This window comes from Peromyscus californicus, unplaced genomic scaffold (assembly GCF_007827085.1).
Source record: "Peromyscus californicus insignis strain IS unplaced genomic scaffold, ASM782708v3 Scaffold_17__1_contigs__length_78620276, whole genome shotgun sequence".
NCBI classification, from domain to species: domain Eukaryota; kingdom Metazoa; phylum Chordata; class Mammalia; order Rodentia; family Cricetidae; genus Peromyscus; species Peromyscus californicus.
In genome coordinates, this window is record NW_026294469.1 from 27,529,227 (window position 1) to 27,548,928 (window position 19,702).

The window sequence follows — 19,702 nt, forward strand, 5'->3', positions numbered from 1 at the left end:
CATTTACCATGCCCTGACTGTAAAGTCTTCCAGGAAAGGGTCTGTGTTTGTAGTCCATACAGGATCCAGCCCTGTATCTCAGTCAGCTGCAGTTTCTTTCTTTCTTTTTTTTTTTTTGTATGTTTCCTTTGAGACAGGGTTTCTCTGTGCAGCTTTGCGCCTGTCCTGGAACTCGCTCTGTAGACCAGGCTGGCCTTGAACTCACCAAGATCCGCCTGGCTCTGCCTCCCGAGTGCTCTGATTAAAGGTGTGGGCCACCACCACCTGGCTAGCTGCAGTTTCTTATTTCCAGCATACCTGAGTACTTACTGTGCTTATCTCAGGCTATCTTTACCACCTAGAATCCTCTTCTCAAACACCCATGCTCACATACCTAAAGCCATCTTTTACACCTTCTCAGGCCAGTAATCTGCCCATGTTAATATAACTCTTTAGCAGAGATGTTCTGTTAATTCCCCATTTGAGTAAAATAATCCATGGAGAATACACACACAGGTCCTAACATAAAGTCCTGAATGAACGTTAACAATTTATTATACACATCATCATCTCTACTTCCTTTTCCCATCATACATAGGTAGCTAACAAGAATTAAAATTCCCAGGAGGTACAAAAAATACCGATTGGTTTATTAGATTACAAACAGTGGTAAAATGGACACAAAGCCAGTTAGAGCAGGCCATCTTCACATCCTCCCCTATCTGCCAGTGCACTCCCTCTGCAGTTCAGGGTTCGAGAGCCAGGCCCTCCTCCCCCTCACTGTTCACCTGCCGTGGGTACAAGAACTGCTGTGGAGGAACCCAGGACAACATCAGAGGTGACCTCAGTACTGTCAAAAATGTCATCCCTAAAGTCTCTGAGTTGGAAGCAGGGAGGGACAAACGCAGGGCCAGAGGGGCTGGGAACAGCTTCTAGGGCTCCTGACCCATAATGTTCCGACCTTTGTCCCCGTCTCATCCCCAGTAGGGACCATCATCAGGTTATGACAGTTTGAGGAAAAAGGGTAGATGATTCTAGAACCACATGTGGCTTCCAAACCCTTCACCAGAGTTAGTAAAAGCCCTGGGGGTCCCCAGTTCAGGACCGGGGGAGCCATACTCTCCTTCCCACCCAAGAGATGAAAAGGAATTCCTGGGCACAGATCCATGCTGCTCTTAAATCTCCACATCACTCTCCTTGTCGTTGTCATGGTCTCCATCATAGAATTCATTGGGCGCCTCTGGCCTGCAAAGCAAGGACAAGAGATTAGGAACCCACTCTTCAAGTTCCAGACTCCTCCCAGCGCCCTCCTCAGAGTCAATTCTCTGTTAGTCTTCTCCAAAGCCAGTTCCTCTCCTCTTGCTGGCAGGGACTTACTGCAATCCACGTATCCAATACATGGAGACTTCTGTGTGCGAGGTACTGCTGTAGGCCTCAGCAAAAGGGCAGAGAATCAGCCAGACAAGGTTTGCACCAATGTCTCAAAGCTTACCTCATGAGACCAGCAATAACAAAGCAAAGGAATGAATACAGTAACTTCAAACGGTGGAGTGTCCTACGTGACTGAGCCTGATGTGAACAAGAGGATGACATTTTACCTACAATTGCCAGGAGAGACTGCTCTGAGAATGAAATACCTGACTTCTGTGAAGAAGCTGGCCAGGCAATGAGCTCAGGAAGGTTGCGTCAAGCCACAAGAAAACCAAGTACAGAAGTCATAAGATCCAAAAAAAAAAAAAAAAAAAAAAAAAATGAAATCACAAGATCCAAGGAAACTGAGCCATTCCAGAATGACAAGGAGGCCAGGACTGTTGGGGGTCATGTGGGCAGACAAAAGTAGTTTCAGAAGATGAGGTAAGGGATCTGTATGCAGCTTGATGTTTTCAAGTTGTTGCTTCTAAGTGCAAGGAGAAGGAAAGGTTTGCGGGGAGACTGACATGGTGCTAAACTCCCATGGGAAGGGAAGTGACAGCAATACACGGTCAGCAAGCACTCGACACTGGCCTCCTTCTCTTGGGAAAACTAATCTCTGAAAGAGAGAATTAGAAGGTCACTGAAGAGAAGCTAAGGAACCAAAGGCAGACAAGGTCTGTCTACTCAGTAAGCTAAGCCCATCTCTATCACCTCCAAAAGCCCCGGGTAAAAGGAGGGGAGTCAACGTTTAGGACCGAGTCTCAGCCCTGATAGGAACTGCAGAACCCTAGGAAAGTTCCTTCATCTTTCTGAGCCTTGGATTCCTCCTCCAGTCATCTGTGGGTAAGAGCCACCTCTTAGGCTGTCCCACGGCAACAGCATGACAACATGAAGTACTTCGTGTGGAGCCCAGGGCTTTGCAAAGGCGGTAACTCGTCGTGGCCACTCTGCAAGTCATGTTAGCTGGAGCCGGGCAGCAGGTGGCCTGACGGTGAGGCGAGGCTGAGAAACAGAAGGAAGCTCCTGCGGGCTGTCCCGAAGGCTGAATAATGCAGAGACGAGAACCAGAAGTGAGCACGTGACTGTAGAAGAAAAAGTCAAACCTAGACAAAAGGGAGAACTCAGAAACAGGTGCTGCCAAACCAACTAAGACAGTGGAAATTAGTTTCTGGAAGTCCGCCTTTAGAGATCAGGAGATACAAAGAGATGATGGTCAGAAGGAGCCTGAGCCAGATGTTCGATACTTCCTCACCCAAGCCAGGGAATACGGGGTTACCCACGGGAGGGAGACTGGGGAAGTCCAAGGGCCAAAGTGGTCAAGACCAAGTCCAGAGGACAGAGTGGAGGCCAGAATTCTACAACCTAGGAAGCAGGTTCTAGAAGGAACTGAGAAGTCGTCCACATCTGCAGCAGAGCCCAACATCAACTCAGTGGTCTCAGTCCTGTAAGATCTGTTCCCCTACTAAGTCCATCTCTATCTCTATCTCTCTATCTATCTCTGTCTCTCTCTCCTTTCTCTCTCTCTTTTTGTTTATAAAGATTTATTTATTATATACAGTGTTCTGCCTGCATGACAGAAGAGGGCACTAGATCTCATTACAGATGGTTGGGAGCCACCATGTGGTTGCTGGGAATTGAACTCAGGACCTCTGGAAGAGCAGCCAGTGCTCTTAACCACTGAGCCATCTCTCCAGCCCTCCCTCCCTTTCTTTTTCTTTCTTTCTTTCTTTCTTTCTTTCTTTCTTTCTTTCTTTCTTTCTTTCTTTCTTTCTTTCTTTCTTTCTTCCTTCCTTCCTTCCTTCCTTCCTTCCTTCCTTCCTTCCTTTCCTTCCTTCCCTTTCATTCTCTCTCTCTCTCTCTCTCTCTCTCTCTCTCTCTCTCTCTCTCTCTCTCTCTCTCTCTTTCTCTCTCTCTGCCCTTCTGGGTTCTGTTGTTCATTCTCTTAAGTTTCCAGAAATTTCTTCAAGAATTAACAAACAGCAAAATATATATATAATCTTTCCCTCCCTATTTCATTCTAGCTACAAACATTTCAACATAGATCTAAGAAAGATTATTTACACACACACTTCACTCAATACATTTCTCAAACCCGGAGAAGACAGCTGAACAAATAAACCTAAGAACCCTACAAAACAGAATGTGGGCAGTGACCTGTCTGGTTCAATGCTCAGAAGGACTGAGGAAAATGCTGGCAAGAATGTAAATCACCGTAGTTAAGAGTACTCCCTGCTATTGCAAAGGACCGGAGCTCTCTTCCCGGCACCCACATGGCAGCTCACAACCACCTTTAACTCTAGTTCCAGGGGATCTGACACCCTCTTCTGGCCTTAGCAGGCACCAGGCACACAGTGGTGCACATAAATACATGCAGGTGAAACACCATACATATAAAATAAAATAAATGACTCTAAAAATAAATAAAAGGTTAAAAAAAAAAAGAATGTAAATAAACCACTGAAGACTTCTTAGAAGGCAATTTGACAGCAAATATAAAAAGTTTTACTACATACGGCCTTTGCCCTAACACCGACAATTCTGAGAATCTGACCCACTCAAACAAGCATGCAAAGATGTATACCTAGGGGATTCGGGGCCACCTTCTTTACTACTTTAATAGTAGTGGAGTGGGGTGGGGATACTGTAAGTATCCACGAGCAGTAACTGATTACATTATGCTCTCACCACACAATGATGATACAACTGAGAAAACACCGATCTATACATGCTGACACAGAAGAATCTTTTTCAAAGAAACAGGCAAATGCAAGTCAGAGCAACATACAGTGAATACTCTTATTTGTATTAACAAAAAATTTATAAACAAGCTGGGTAGGGTGGGACATGCCTTTAACCCAGCATTTAGGAAGCTGAGGCAGAGAATTATCGTGAACTCAGGGCCAGCTTGGGCTATGATAGTGAAACCCAATCTCAAAAACACCAAGAAAGAACCAGGCATGGTGGCTCATGCCTTTAAACCCAGTACTCAAGAGGCAGAGGCAGGAGGATCTCTGATTTCGAGGCCAGACTGGTCTGCACAGAGAAAAACATCAACGACGACGACAATAAAAAAATAAATAAATAGATAAAGCATCAAAGAAAAAAAAGTAACTACGTAAATAAATTTCTGCATGTGTGCATGTGCACGTGGAAGTATTCTTATAATCTACGGAACATGATCTGTCCAAAAAGACTTAAGTCAAACCATGAAGAGTGGTTACTCTCGTGGAATGATTCTGGGACTGTGTAAAAAGAACATATTTTGATACTGTTTATACCATTTTCAATAAATATGCTGTTTTGTTATTAAAAGTGTCAAAAGGTAGAAAACTTGCAGCTTTCTCCTTTAGAGGAGGAGGCGGGCCTGCTGAAGGAGCGTCGCCCGTCGACTCTTCCACTCAGAAGCCTGCTCTGCGAACCTGAGTGAGCCCCTGCTCTCAAGGCCCTGCCCCAAACCTGCTGTAGTTCTCCTCGGGCCCTCTCTCTTCCGCGTCAGCCTCATCGGTCCTGTCATACGTCAGGAGGTCTGCAGGGACATCATGAATCTGGACACTCGGCGCATGGTTCAGCATCTTCAAGTTTTCAAAGATTGTCTGGCGGATCTGGTCCAGGTACTAGTTGAGAGGAAAGAAAAGCCAGCAGATCCTGGGTGATCCCCAGAGAACACACCCTTCTCTCTGCCTTCTACCCTGACCGTCCTGGTTTTAAGTAGTATTTCAAGTTCAGACAGTTGACAACTGTCTTTACTTTATCCTGGGCTGCCCTGAGATGGTAAGAGAGACAGCGACAGCCAGAACTTCCTTCTCTCGCTTTCTCCTACTTCCCACCTCCCGGACCTCTCCTGAGTCCTCTTCATCGCCGTGTCCAGCTTCTCCAAGCTGCTAACCTGTCGTGAGTTCTGATTCTCGATGCGGGTGCTGACGTCTGGATGGAGCGTGAAGTCTGGGGCAAAGTACTCGAAGTATTCTTAGAGATAAGAAGGGATTGGAGAGGGGATGAACCATTAGTATGGCTGAGATACAAAAAGGTAAGTCCCATGACACTCCCATCTCCTTTCCCCATCCTGGTCCCCATGTATAAGAGTTATTTGCTCTGCTCTGAGCCCAGGGGTTTAATCTGCAGAGCTCCTAAAACGCACCATTTCCCATCTGCCTTCAAACAAGGTCACTCTGGGGACTGGTGAGAGTGGTCCCCCTTTGTGGGGACATCATGAGGTGGACCTTACCACTATAGGGAAGTTCCTCACTAATGGCCTCTTCTACCAGCAGAGATGTTTCATAGGTCCTGAAACCAGCAAGCAGGGGGAGTTAGGTTGACCATGTGGGCTACAAGGACCATCCCTCCAGTTTCAGGGAGTCCATAGCAAACCACAAAAGAGAAAGAAACAGAGTACTCACCAGCACCTGGCAACGTTTCGGACAGTGTAGCCGCCACCACCCAGCACCAGGAGAGGGATATTGAAGCTCTTGACATATTCAACACATTCCCTGTTAGAAGCAATCAGAGGACTGGGTGAATCCAAGACATGTGACCCCAGGTATTACTTGAAATGTTGAGCAAAGAGACTGGCAAGTCAATGTTCTCTGTGTCGTTCTGGGTAGAATTTACAGTGTGGCATTCTTTGTGTGTGATTGCTTGTGTAGATGTGTGTGTGAGTCTTCAGGTGTGTGTCAGTGCATGTGTGCTGATGCCTGAGTGTGTGTGCTGGGGATGTGTGTATGTGGGCACACACGTACAGAGGAGCCAGAAGACATCCTCAAGTGTTGTTTTAAAGGTACTATCCACGTGGTTTTTTTTTTCCCAAGTAGGCTAAACTGGCTGGCCACCAAGCTCTATGAATCTTCTTGTCTCTACCTCACCAGGGCTAGGATTATGGATCATAACTGCATGCCACTGGGCCTGACATTCTTACACGGGTTCTGGGGATCAAACCCAAGTCTTCATGTTTGTGTAACAAGCACTTTTACTGAGTGTGCTACTCACCCTGTCCCCTCCCGATGCCCTCCTGCCACTGAGCTGTATGTTCAGGACTAGCGTACTCTAAGGGCTGGAGAGTTGACGCAGCAGTTAAGGGTGTTTACTGCTCTTCCTGAAAACCAGAGTTTCAGTTCCAGGCATGTACACTGGGCAGCTCATAATCACCTGTAACTCTAGCTCCAGGAGAGACAATACCCACTTCTGGAGCTCACACACACACACACACACACACACACACACACACACACACACACACACACACACAAATGAACAAGTAAAAAAAAATTCTTTAAAAACATCAGTATACCTTAATATTTTGTGTCTCGATAAATATTTTAAAATAAAGCACATCCTCACTCTGTCTTGCTTAATTCTCCCTGGCACCTTATCTGCTACTCAACTGCTCTCCTCAGTGTCCCAGCCATACTGTTTTAATCTTCAGTGTACATCTTCAAACCCCTTACTTCTCTCCATCACTACATCCCCACCCAAACCATGTTAATGACTTCATAACTGGCTTCCCACTACCCATCCTGTGCCCCAACTCCCGCCCCAAACCTTTCTTCATTTAGCAGAGAACAATCACTTCAAACTCACTGACCCATGTCACTGCCCTGTTTAAAATCCTTCAGCAGTTTTCTATCATCAATGGTCTAATAGCTCTGCACAATCTCAGCCTGGCCAGTTTTCAGCACCTCACTGCGTTCTGGCCTCACTGGCTTTAGAAATAAAGGAAACTCCTCGTCAAGACAGCAGCTTTTTCAGTCTTAGGGCTTTCCGCTGGCCCTTCTCATTGCTTGGGGCAGGATTCTCTGTGCTCCTTTTATGGCTCACTCCTTCTTAGTCTCCAGGTCTCAGCTCCCATTTCAACTTCTCAGAAAACCCCTCCCAAAGCACACTGTCCATAGTAAAAATTCCCAAGCCAGGTGTGGTGACCCGAGCTTGTGATCCTCCTAAAACAGGAGGATCACAAGTTCAAAATCAGCCTGTGCCACACAGTAAGATCTTAAAAAAAAAACAAGTATAATTAAAAAGTTGTTACCCTGTCTTGTTATTTTTCCTTCATTGGATTTTTGTTGTGTGTTGTTTGTAGTATGTATATTTATGTATGGGCAAGGATACACAGATACACACATGATGAAGATGATGATCATCATGATGATGATGATGAAATACAACTTTAAATAAGAACAACAAGAACAAGAAGGAAGTCAGTTCTCACCCATGTCCTCGGATGCTGAGATTGAAACAGCCTAATCGATCACAGCCCAGGGAGTCTGCTCCACACTGCAAAAAAGAAAAACCCAGATGGCTACAGTAACATGAATGATCAGAAAACCAGTGTCCTCCACTGTCCTCCCTCACCACTTTGGGGAACTTCTTCTTCCCCGATCTCCTTCCTCAAGCCCAGGAAAGCCCTCTTAGGGAAGCGTGAACAGCATTACCTGGAGCACGATACACGTAGGTTGGTAGAAGTCCACCACCTGGCTGATGACTGGCTGGAAAAGGTGCTTGTAACCTGGGAGAGGGCCAAAGGTGGGCAACCTGGCACCCCAAGGGGATGGGGAGACAGGGAACAAAAGGAAAAAGGGGGTTGAGAGAGCATGTAGCCCAGGAAAGGGGCAACCCACAGAACCAACCACTGGTTCTGAACTTCGGGAGGGTGCCACAAACTGCTATGAGTGACTGACTAACAACCTTCTTCCCAGAAAAATAATAAGTAAATGAAACACACATATACATAATATATTGCATACAAATTCCAGGGGTTCACGGTCCCTCTGAAGGTCATTCATCCTTGGCCCAACAATAGACAATACCAGGCAGAAAAGGGTTAATTGAAAGAGAAAAAGAAGGGGGAAAGTGAGCATGGGAGGTCATCAGTACTTACTCTGGTCATCAATGCCGTCCCGTAAGGGCACATTGAGACAGTAGTAGCGGCCACTCTCTGCTCCAACTTCATACATGTCACCTACAGAAAAGTGGGTACAGCAGCCATGCACGGTAAGTTTCCGTAACACAGCTGTCCCTTCTGTGCCCTCTACCATGTGCTCTCTAAGGCTCCAGCGTTCACTCAATACAGGGGCACAGCTATATAACTCAGGCTGGCCAGGAGCCTGCTATATTGCTCAGGCTAGCTTTGAACTCTCACTTCCCCTGCCTCCTCCTGCTGATTGCTGGGATTACAGGTATGTGCCTTCCTGCCCGGTTCGTGCCTGGTGTCCATGGAGGTCAGAAGAGGGCATCAGATCTTCTGGAACTGGGAGTTACAGACAGTTGTGAGCTGCCATGTGAGTGGTGGGAACAGAATCTGTGTCCTCTGCAAGGGCAGTAAATGCTCTTCACAGCTGAGTCATCTCTCCAGTCCCTGATCTTTCTTTCTTTCTCTCTCTTTTTTTTTTTCCTTTGAGACTTAAGCACAGAAGGCTAAGGAGCCAGTCATGGCAACGAGCTGAAGGATGGCCAGGTGCAGTGGTACGTGCCTGTAATACCATCATTCAGGATGCTGATTATAGAGGATTCTGAGTTCAAGCCTAGCCTGGGCTACAGAGCAAGACCCTGTCTCAAAACAAAACACACACAAAGAGCTAAGAGGTACAAAAACCACAGTGATGTTCTTCCCTACCTGTTCCAGGAAAGAAGTAATTTCCGTACTTGTGGAACGACACAGTCATGACCCGGTCAGTGAGGTAGAAGGCTTCCTGAACCCCATCACCATGGTGGATGTCGATATCAATGTAGAGCACCCGAGGGTGGTACCTGGTGTGAGGATAAAGCTGTGGTCTGGGGAAGAAGTGAATGCCCCATCTTCTCCCCAACACAAGCTCTGGAATTATTTAGGGTCTGCTCTGGCCAAGTCACTTGAAACCTCATCCCACCAAGTTTCCTCCAGGCAGCCCTGGCCTTCCTCCTGAAGTCTAGAGATGGGGAGGAAAAAGGATGCGCAGAGGCGGCTGAAATGTGAGCGGGCAGCAGGGAACACACTGTGGTACGAGGAAGAAGACACTTGAGAAAAGCATCACTGACTTGAGAGAAGCCGGTGGGGCAGGAGGTCAGGGCTGGGGCCAAGGCCTGGGGGACTCATCCCAGTCTCTACAGTCTCCCCTTCTCCTCCAGGAGTACTTACTTGAGCAGCTCCAGGATACCAATTACAATGTCATTGACGTAGCAGAAGCCAGAGGCCTGGGGGAGATGGTTTTATAAGCAGAGGAACAATTCTCCTCCCCCAACACTGTCATTCTGATCACCCAACCAGTGGTAGCCAGTCTTCCCCATTGCAGCCTTACCTCAAACTTCTTGGCATGGTGTAGACCACCAGCCCAGTTGATGGCAATGTCACAGATCTGAAAGACAAATGCCCATTCAGTCTTCTTCCTGCCCACCACTGAAGCTGGGTTCCGTGTCAAGACTGTATGTGGTCCTGATTCTGGAGACCCACGGGCCATGGGACCAGGACTAGGGGCTACATCACCTTGTTGTTCAGCTGCGTTGCTCCTTGCAGAGATGCACCTGTGTAGCGGGAGCAGAACTCGAAGAGCCCGGGAAACACTGGGCTGCAGGGGAGAGAGTCCAGTTACACCCCGCTTGCTGCTGTCCACCTCCTTCCCCACCCAAACTCCAATTTCCACTATCTACCAGCTCCCCTCTCCTCCTCCACACCTGAGCCATCTTCAGACTTATTCCACAAAGATCTTAGACCAAATCATAAAAATGTTCGACTGCCGGGGAGTTTGTACCCTCCCTGGGAAGCAAAGCCAACAGCTTCTAGGTTCTTGGGTTCAAGAAAATGTGAATAAGCTGAGCTGTAAGAGGTCGGTTCATCATAGGAGGTGTCTATGTGCGCCACACTTTGACATAATGTGCAATGACATTCCTCATGGTTACACACGTGAAAGAAGTGCGTTCCCATTTGTGTGAAACACTAAAAAGGAGACAACCAACTGAAGGCCTTTAGCTCATTGTTAGCACAATAAGCCACAAGTCACCTATATGGATTACCACCTACAAACTGTATATCTCCACTTACGTAACATTCTAGAAACGACAAATACAAGGATAGAGATCAGATCAATAGTTGCTTGGAGCTGAGGTGGAGAGAAGGGATTGACCACATTTGTAGAGTGAAGGAACTATCCAGTACTCTGGTGTACTCTATCAACTCTCAGAAACATGACACCTCAGAGCTGGGAAGACAGCTTGGCCAGCTAAAGTGCTTGTGTTACAAGCAGGAGGACCTGATTAGAACTTAGGAACCCATGTAAAAAGGTCAAGTTTGGGGGCTTATGCTTCTAATCCCAGCTCTGGGGAGGCAGATCTAAGGGGGTTACTGGCTAGTCAGCCTAGACTATTAGTTCAAGACCAGTGAGAGACCTTGTTTAAAACATCAAGGTAGCAGCTGGGTGGTGGTGGTGGTGGCGGCGGCGGTGGCGGCGGCAGCGCACGCCTTTAATCCCAATGCTCAGGAGGCAGAGGCAAGGGGATCTCTGTGAGTCTGAGGCCAGCCTAGTCTACGGAGTGAGTTCTAGCACAGCCAGGGCTGTTACACAGAGAAACCCTGTCTAAAAAAAAAAATCAAGGTGGCCAGGTGTGGAGGTGCATGCTTTAATCTCAGCACTCTGGAGGCAGAAGCAGGCAGATCTCTGTAAATTCAAGGCCAGCCTACATAGTGAGTCCCAGAACAGCCAGAGCCACATAGAGACAAAACAACATCAAAAACATAAACAAGGTGGATAGCACTTGAGATCTGACACCCAGTGTTGCCCTCTGGACTCCACATATATACACCTTCATATACACGAATACACACACACTCACGCACAGGGAGGTGCGGGAGGTAGGAACCACAAGTAACACCAGTTCCAAAAGATCTTCTGGCCTTCAGGAGTACCCTCACACATGGCACAGCATTCACTCACACAGATACATACATACTCATAAATAAAAATCTTTTTTAAAAAGGAAAAAATACTGTATGTAGGTTATACCTTTGTACCTAGTTTTTAAAAATACTTTAAATAGGGGCTGGAGAGACGGCTTATGGTTAACAGCACTTGTTGCTTTTACAGACGATCTGGGTTCAATTCCCAGTACCCACATGTTGGCTCATAAACCTCTGCAATTCCAGTTCCTAAAGATCCAACAGGCATGAACATGGTACACATGTATGTGCGTGAACATGGTGCACGTATATGCACAAAGGCAAAATATTCGTATACATGAAATAAATAAAACTTTAAAAATTTTAAATATTTTAACTACATCAAGCTTAAATTCTTAAACACAGAAGCACAGCATGCACACAGCCAAGTGCCACACTAAATAAATAAATCCCTAGCCTTAGCTCTCCAGAAAACCAGTGCAGCCTATACACTGACCATGTAAGAAAATATGATTAGATAGGAGCACATAGCTCAGTGTTAGAGTGCTTGTCTAGCATGCACAGGCCTTGGGTTCAATTCCCAGGACCTTAAGAACAAAGTATAGGGAGTTTTATGGTTTTTCAAAGTATTTAAAAAGAATTTGTGTTTGATAAGTAGAAAACTAAGCAAACTGGAAAAAAAATAATGTAATTATCAATTCTAGGAAAAACAAAAAGTTATACAGAAAAATAGATTAAATAATAGTAGTACTATTTGGCACCTTAGTTATAATAATGTAAGCATAGCTGGGTGGTGGTGGCACACGCCTTTAGTCCCAGCACTTAAGAGGCAGAGGCAGGAGAAACTCTATGAGTTCAAGGCCAGCCTGGTCAACAGGGCGAGTTCCAGGACAGCCATGGCTACACACAGAGAAACTCTGTCTCAAAAAACCAAAACAATAATAATAATAATGTAAGCACAGAACACTGATAAATTTTAAAATGTGAAGGCTGGGCATGGTGGTAGACATCCTTAATTCCAGCATTCAGGACCAGAGGCCAGACAATCTCTGTGACCTTGTGGTTAGACTGTCTATAGCGGGAGTTCTAGGCCAGCCAAGGCTACACAATCAGACCCTGTCTCAAAAAAAAAAAAAGTTGAGGCTAGATGTAGTGGCTCACCCTGTAATCATAGCATTCTGAAGTACACAAAGGAGGATCAGGAGTTCAGGTCATCCTTGGCTATACAACCTAGGCTCCAGAGGCCCTGTCTCTAAATAAATAAATAAACAAACATACAAATAAGGAATCATCAAGATGGTCTAGCAGATGGGGGAGGGAGGGGAGGGCACCTGCCAGAGTCTGATGACCTGGATTGAGTCTGTGGAACCCAAACGGAGATCTACTTCCATAGGCTGTCCTCGGACCAACACACATGAGCTACCCCTCCAAAACTAAGTAAATCAATGAAAAAATAGATTTCCAAGGAAATAAACACATCAATGACATAAACTGTGATATTACTGCATTGTGAACTGGGAGAAAGGGGAACAGAGTGGGATAGTATGAGAAAATGAACTACTCATACCCCACACCGATGGCTTATTAGACAACATCTAAAATTGATAAAAGAAACAGCAATAAGAGATAATACAGTGGAGAAGTATGAGTGTAAGCCAGATTCAGAAGGCTGACAACCTACATTCACCTATGTAGTTGGTGACAGTGAGGCTGGGTGGACAAGCTGTTTAACTGTACCGTTATCTGTACAAAGGAACCTACAGTAAGCCCTGCTTGATAAGGGGTTGTTGATATTAAGAAAATGGCTGCAAAGCATTTAAAATAGTACCTAGTACATAGTAGGTATTATCTAAATATTACAGATTAGTAGGAGTAGCAGTGGTAAAGTAACTTTATTATTTTGAAATGTAGAGATAAACAGCATAGCTGGGCATGGTGGCATACGCCTTTAATCCCAGCACATGGAAGGCAGGGGCAGATGAATCTCTGAGTTCGAGGCCAGCCTGGTCTATAGAGCTAGTTCTAGGATATCCAGGGCTACAATGAGAAACCCTGTCTCAAAAAAACAAACAAAAAAGATAAACATCCGAAGAAACAGGTAAAGGATAAAGTGGGAAGAGAGATTTATAGATGGAATTGCTTCTTTCCCAAAATATAATTTAGCTATGAATATTACATTACTTATTTTAAAATTACAGTTTTTGTTCTTTGAGATGGAATCTCACTTTAACCCAGACTGATCTAGAACTTACTATGTAGACCAGGCTAGCCTCAGACCTATGGCAAGCCTCCTGCCCCAGCCTTCTCAGCTGATATGATAGGCTTAGCCATTATGTCAGGAAGCAACTTGAAGTTAATTTTAAAACAGAAGGGAGAAAAAGGGGGGGGGGGGGGACCCTGATTCTCTGAAACACAGAACACAGATAAACACGGCTATAGTTTACGCTTGAGGGACAACTGACGGATCAGAAATGCCCAGAGGGAGCGTTCCCTTACTTCCCAAGAACATTTCAGCTTGAGAGCTGACTCTGCATTCTCAGACCTGGGACGTGAACTCCGAAGCAGCAGCAGAAACAATTGAAAAGGGAAGAAAGAAACCAACACCAAAGGAGCAGGACACTGTGTCCAGGACAGAAGTGCGGACCAAGGCTGCCAGGGAAAGGTTCATGGGAAGTCAAGCACCACGACACACACCCAGAATCCCAGCACTGAGAGGCTGAGGTGGGGAGACCACCAGTTCAATGATAGCCTGGGCTACATAAGAAGATCCTGTTTGGAAAAACAAAACAAACAAAGAAGATGAAGAAGAAGGGAAGGAAGAAAAGGGGCGGCGGGGTGTCTGATGACTCAGTGGTTAAGGCACTAGTTACTCTTCTAGAAGATCTGAGTTCAGCTGCCAGCACCCACATCAGGAGACCTGTAACTCCACCTCTGGGATCCAAAGACCTCTTCTGGCCTCCACAGGGACCCACACATGACATACACACGCATATGCAGATATACACACATAGTAAAATTTTAAAAGGATTTTTCAAAGAGAAGAAAGGGCAAGTGGAGAACCACATGGAAGTGGTGCGAAAAGACTGAATGGAGGGAGAGCTCCGAGCACTCCTATACTGTGGGAGTGAGGCGTGCGAATCAGGGGGGAAAGGCGCTCAGGGCAACCTCAGGAACTCGCCTTTATCCTGCAGCCCCAACTACTTGCCATTCAGCTCTTTCAGTGAAACAGATTAGGAAATTGGCTTGCAAACCTGGGGTCTGGAGTAAGATTTATTCTAACACTCAGGAGCCTGTAGCAGATTCGGTTTTAGTTGGCTTTCAGGATCACAAGTTCAAGGCCAACCTGGGGCCACGTGGCAAGACCTTGCCCCAAAACAAACAAAAAAAATCTGGGCTCTAAATCAGAGTCCTAACACATCCATTCATCAGTTAGGTCACTCAAGTTAAACTTGCAAATTTCCCCATACCTCCCTTTACTTAGATGCGACACCAGGCAAAGGGCTATCACAGTCCAGTGTTGCCGTGAGAATTAACTAAATGTTATTTGCAACCCTCAGCAGATGCATAAATAGGGAAGGGACTTATTAACCCACAGGTTTGTAGGAAACAACATAGAGGACCAACAACCTTGTTTCTTCAAGAAATAAATTCAAAGTGGAGAGGGGAAAGACACAGATTAAGTGTCAGGAGATCAAATGACTGTGCAGCTCTTGTTTGGATCCTGATTTAAATAAAATGCATCTCTCACACACACACACACACAAAGAGAGAGAGAGACATTTAAAAACTGACTGCATAATTCATTAAAGAATTAGTTTGAAAAAAAGAATTACTGTTAAATTTTATTATATTGGTGCTATATTGATATTTTTAAAAAACATTTACGGATAAAAGTATGTGGCATCTGGGATTTGCTTTAAAATCATGTAACATGAGGGATACAAGTGAATTAAGACTGCCCAGGTACGGAAGAACGTGCTGGAACCCCAGCACTTGGGAGGCTAAAGCAGGATTTCAAGTTCAAGGCCAGCATTTACTAAATAATGAGGCCTGTCTCACCGGGAAAAAGAAAAAAAGAGTAGTCATTGACTTCTAAGTGTGGAAGCTGGGTAAAGAATGTACACAGATTCACTATTCTAGTCTACTTTCAAGAATATTGTAAATTTTAATGAAAATTTTTAAACAGTATCCACTATGGTGGTGTATGCCTTTAATCAAAGAACAGGAGAGGCAGGTGGATCTCTGTGAGTTTGAAGCCAGCCTGGTCTACATAGTGAGTTCCAAACCAGCCAAGGCTAGATAGTGATGTCCTTGTCTCACAGGTAAATAAATAACTAAGAAAACAAAACAAACAGGATTGAGTACTCCGTAGCTGCTATGTTTATTATCTTTTATTAACATACCCCAGAGTTGCCCATTCTCTAGAGTCCCAGGCCTGAGTCTTCTGCCTACAATACAAGCTCAGTGTCAACCTGATCTAATTAGGGATGTAGCTTATCAACAGAAACCCTGAGTCACAGCACGAAGGACTGGATTCAATTCCTAGTATCATTAAAAAAAAAATTTTTTTTTTTTTAATTAAAAACTAGTCCTGTCGTTCCCTGGTTGGTTTTAATGACCTTCATCTATTACAGGAATAAAATCACTGATTTACAATGTAACTGCTTACTTTTAAAAACAAACAAACAAAAACAGGGTCTCACTGCATAGCGCAGGCTAGCCCTCAACTAGCAGCTCTCTTGCCTCTGCCTCCTAAGTGCCAGGATTACGTATGTGAGCCATCTCAGGCTTCATACTTTAAAAAGGCCCACTCATCGCCTGAGCCTCCATTCAGACCACTGTTCTCTTCAGGTTCTCAACGGCCCTTCTGCTACTCCCCAGAGAAGTCGTATTCCGCCCTCCCACAGCCTCATAGCACATGTTGTCCCTCCGACCCACCACATCTCTCCTGTCAGCCTCCAGTCATCTTTCAGACCTCAACTCAATCTCTATTATTTCATCTAAGACCAGCCCTGCCCTAAAGCTAGGTAATTCACATATACACACTTACAAGTCAGTCATGTATTTCTCCACAAGACTTACTTAGCAAATAATACAATAGGTACAATATTAAAATTTGGTCATTTTTCTTCGGCACTGTATCCTTCATACTTAGCACAGGGCCTGGTCTAGATAGAGCTAATGTCTAGTAGGCATTTTGTTTGTTTTTGTTTTTTTTAAGACAGGGTTTCTCTGTGTGTAGCCCTGGCTATCCTGGAACTCACTCTGTAGACCAGGCTGGCCTCAAACTCACAGAGATCCGCCTGCCTCCGAGCCTCCTGAGTGCTGGGATTAAAAGGAGTGCGCCGCCACCGCTCAGCTGACTGGTAAATATTGACTGAACCATCAAATGAGTGAACGATAATTCATTGACTAGTAGGCGCCTTCCACTGCTGCCACACATAAGCCTGCATGAAGAGCCCGGCCTCACGGTGCTGGACAACAAAATCCCGTGCTTCCCTCACCAGTCATCACCCACGTTGAAGGCGTTAAGGCTCTTGGTGAAACCCTGCATATTGGTGGGGCTCACTCTCTGCAGGAAGTCGATGTAGTCCTCCGAGTGGAAGCGGCACATGTCGTGCTGGGAGGCCTGATAGGGCTTGAAGACCTGGGGATGGAAGACAGAAGCTGAAGTTGTTACCTGAGCACCGCCTGAGTACTAGCGGAATTTCTATACGGCCTTAATCTTATCTTTGAAGGCAGGATACCTACAGGGCAGGAATTCCTCCTAGGTGGACTAGCCAAAACAGGACCGGCCCAAGAGGGACCAACTAGACAAGACCTCACTTAATTATCATTCCTCGTAAACACGGAATGATACTCCCAATGCCATGGCAGGTGACAACTGCCATGGAAACAACTGGAAAGCAAAAAAAGGAGAGAAGAGAGTGCCTGAATTCCCAGAAATTTTCTGCCCAGTCTCAGAAAAAAAAATAATAATAATATATATATGCATATATATATACACATATATATGACTATCCCTTTTCTCATGTCTATTTCTCTAACTTCATTTTTTACTCTATATCTATAAATTATTTTTTAATTAAAATTATATTACGTGTGTGTGTGTGTGTGTGTATGTGTGTGTGTGTGTGTGTGTGTGTGTGTGTGTGTGTGTGGATGGGGTGGGGTAGGTGGGTATACACGCCACAGTGAAGCCAGGGAAAACTTAGATGTCAATTCTCTCCCCTCACCATGTGGGTTTCAGGGTTCAGACTCAGGTCATCAGGCTTGGAAGCAGGGACCTGAGCCCTCTGAACCATCACTCCAACCCCTATGATCACCTCTTGATTCCTAAGAGGTGAGAGGTTTGTCTCCCACTTATATTCTTGGCCAAGAATGAAAGTCCCTTTCACTGCTCATTTGACACGTGGTCTTGTTACTGGTTTCACAATTCCAGGAGGGAGGGGTGGGGGTGGGGGGTAGTTTAGATGAAAAACCTGATACCAAATCCAGGCCGTGCTATGCCAGTCCTCGGGCTGAGCCCACTCACATTGAGCCCAGCCCTGGAGGCTGTCCCAAACATAAAAAACAACCTTCCTACCCCCATTCCTTGTTACTCTGTGAGAACTCTAGGAGTGAAGATGGGATGCTATTAGCTAGGCAAGCTGCTTTTCTCAAGACCCTTGAAGATCACTCCATCTCATCCCTCCCCCAGCCCAGTCTCCCTATCATCTCAGCCCACTTCTCCTGGCCCACATGCCCGTTCCTAGCTTTCCTGGTTCCCTCTATACTTATCTCCTCTCTTAAACCCAGATTCTGTTCTCTTCTCTGGGTTTTTCATGGGATCAAATCTGAGGTATATGACAATCTAGCTGAAATCCAAAGTCCTAAACCAAAGATTGGTTATCCTTGGTGGGGGTAGAGGTGGCGGTTCAAACAATGGTTTGAAAATTGCACAGGAAACACTTTTTTCTCTCCTAGAAAAAGGACTCACAGACAATTTTAGGGGATTCATAGACTCACACTAATACCACCTCAGTCTTTTCTATACCCAAACCACTGCCTGTGCCCACACACTCTGATTACATGTTGAATATCTTCATGGTACGTAAGGGCCGGGCTTGCTAGTTTCCCATTTCACAGCTAGAAATTCCAAGCTGGGGAGAAACAGTACCTGTATAATATGGGAGATGGAGAGTTGAGCAGAACCATGTAGATACATTCTATTATTTTGGTTTTGTTTTGTTTTGTTTTGTTTTGTTTTTCTGGAGCTGAGGACGGAACCCAGGACCTTGCACTTGCTAGGCAAGTGCTCTACCACTGAGCTAAATCCCCAACCCCACATTCTATATTAAAAAGTAAATTCCCGCCAGATGGTGGTGGTGCACACCTTTAATCCTAGCACTCAGGAATCAGAGGCAGGAGGATCTCTGAGTTCAAGACCAGCCTGGTCTACAGAGTGAGTTCCAGGACAGCCAGGGCTACACAGAGAAACCCTGTCTCAAAAAAAAAAAAAAAAAAAAAAAAATCTCAGAACATATTCTCTACACATGTACACCACAAAGAAGTGCAGAGTTGTCTCCAAGAGTTATCCTAGCTCCTTTCGGGTAAATGGACAGAGGAAAAGGAGCAGGAATTATGGGGAAATCTCACTAGAAAATATACTCCCAACCCTCATCCTCAGTCCTGCCCTACTATCCACTGTACAAGGCAGAGAGGCTAGACGTGTATTTCAGTGGCAAAACACTCAACATGTGTGAAACCCTGGGTTCGATCCACTAACACGTAAATAAAATAAAATGAGGTGAAGGAATAAACCTGTCTTCAAAGTGTCCCCCCAGCCACGGGCTGGTTTGCCGTCAAGTTAAAAAGGAGTCCCACCTAAGGTCAAAAATGTATCTCCCATTAAGCCGGGGGACACCTCCACTCAGTACCACCACCACCACTGCCATGCACACAGGCAATGTCCCCGGTGCCTTCTATGCTGCACCCCCCCCTTGGGGTAGGTTGCACCTGGTTATGTCCAGCCCACCTAGCCTAAGGCCGCAGCTCGCTCCCAGGCCCAAACCCCCAGAGAAGTGGCAGGACTCACGATCATCTTCTTATAGAGACCATAATGCAGGACTAGGCTATGAGTCAATGCCAGGCGATGGGGCTTCATCGGGTGCCCAGCTCCTGGGGGTAGGGAAAGAAAGAGTTGGTCAGTTCCCACCCCTAGAGTTGCAGCCCTTCCCACGAAACCTCTCCTCCCGCACAACCCTGTGCCCTACCGTAGTGGAAGTTGCCCACGTCGGGGTCGTAGAAATACGCCACGGTCTTGGCCATGGTGCCGGGGGACCAGGCCCCGAGCCTCAGCCGCCCGCCCGCCGCCGGCCGCCAGCCCCACCCCCGGCGTGCGTGCTGCGCAAGCACGCAGCCTACCTCTGCGGAAAGGAGACCTCGGCCCCGCCTCCCGAGATCACGTCAGGC

General features: G+C 45.9%; 1 protein-coding gene across 1 annotated transcript; it reads right to left on the reverse strand.

The window, feature by feature from the left end:
• Positions 1-509: 509 nt before the first annotated feature.
• Hdac3 (histone deacetylase 3) lies at positions 510-19,636 on the reverse strand. The gene is made up of 15 exons (XM_052742026.1): positions 19,504-19,636; positions 19,326-19,408; positions 16,753-16,895; positions 9,842-9,923; positions 9,657-9,713; positions 9,497-9,552; positions 8,996-9,129; positions 8,261-8,341; positions 7,815-7,888; positions 7,592-7,656; positions 5,790-5,879; positions 5,618-5,676; positions 5,279-5,358; positions 4,849-5,006; positions 510-1,224 (listed from the first exon to the last, which is right to left on the reverse strand). Exons 1-15 carry the CDS (start codon positions 19,556-19,558, stop codon positions 1,155-1,157), a joined length of 1,287 nt encoding a protein of 428 aa, XP_052597986.1. The 5' UTR covers positions 19,559-19,636; the 3' UTR covers positions 510-1,154.
• Positions 19,637-19,702: the final 66 nt, after the last annotated feature.

What these genes read in the sequence shown, in the direction of transcription:
- Hdac3 (XM_052742026.1), bottom strand. Translation starts at nt 19,558, where the DNA reads ATGGCCAAGACCGTGGCGTATTTCTACGACCCCGACGTGGGCAACTTC. An exon ending in GGACGGCATTGATGACCAGA is followed by an intron (nt 7,889 to 8,260) that starts GTAAGTACTGAT and finishes GCCCTCTCCCAG; the next exon opens with GTTACAAGCACCTTTTCCAG. An exon ending in CCCGAGGAGAACTACAGCAG is followed by an intron (nt 1,225 to 4,848) that starts GTTTGGGGCAGG and finishes CTTGCTTTGCAG; the next exon opens with GCCAGAGGCGCCCAATGAAT.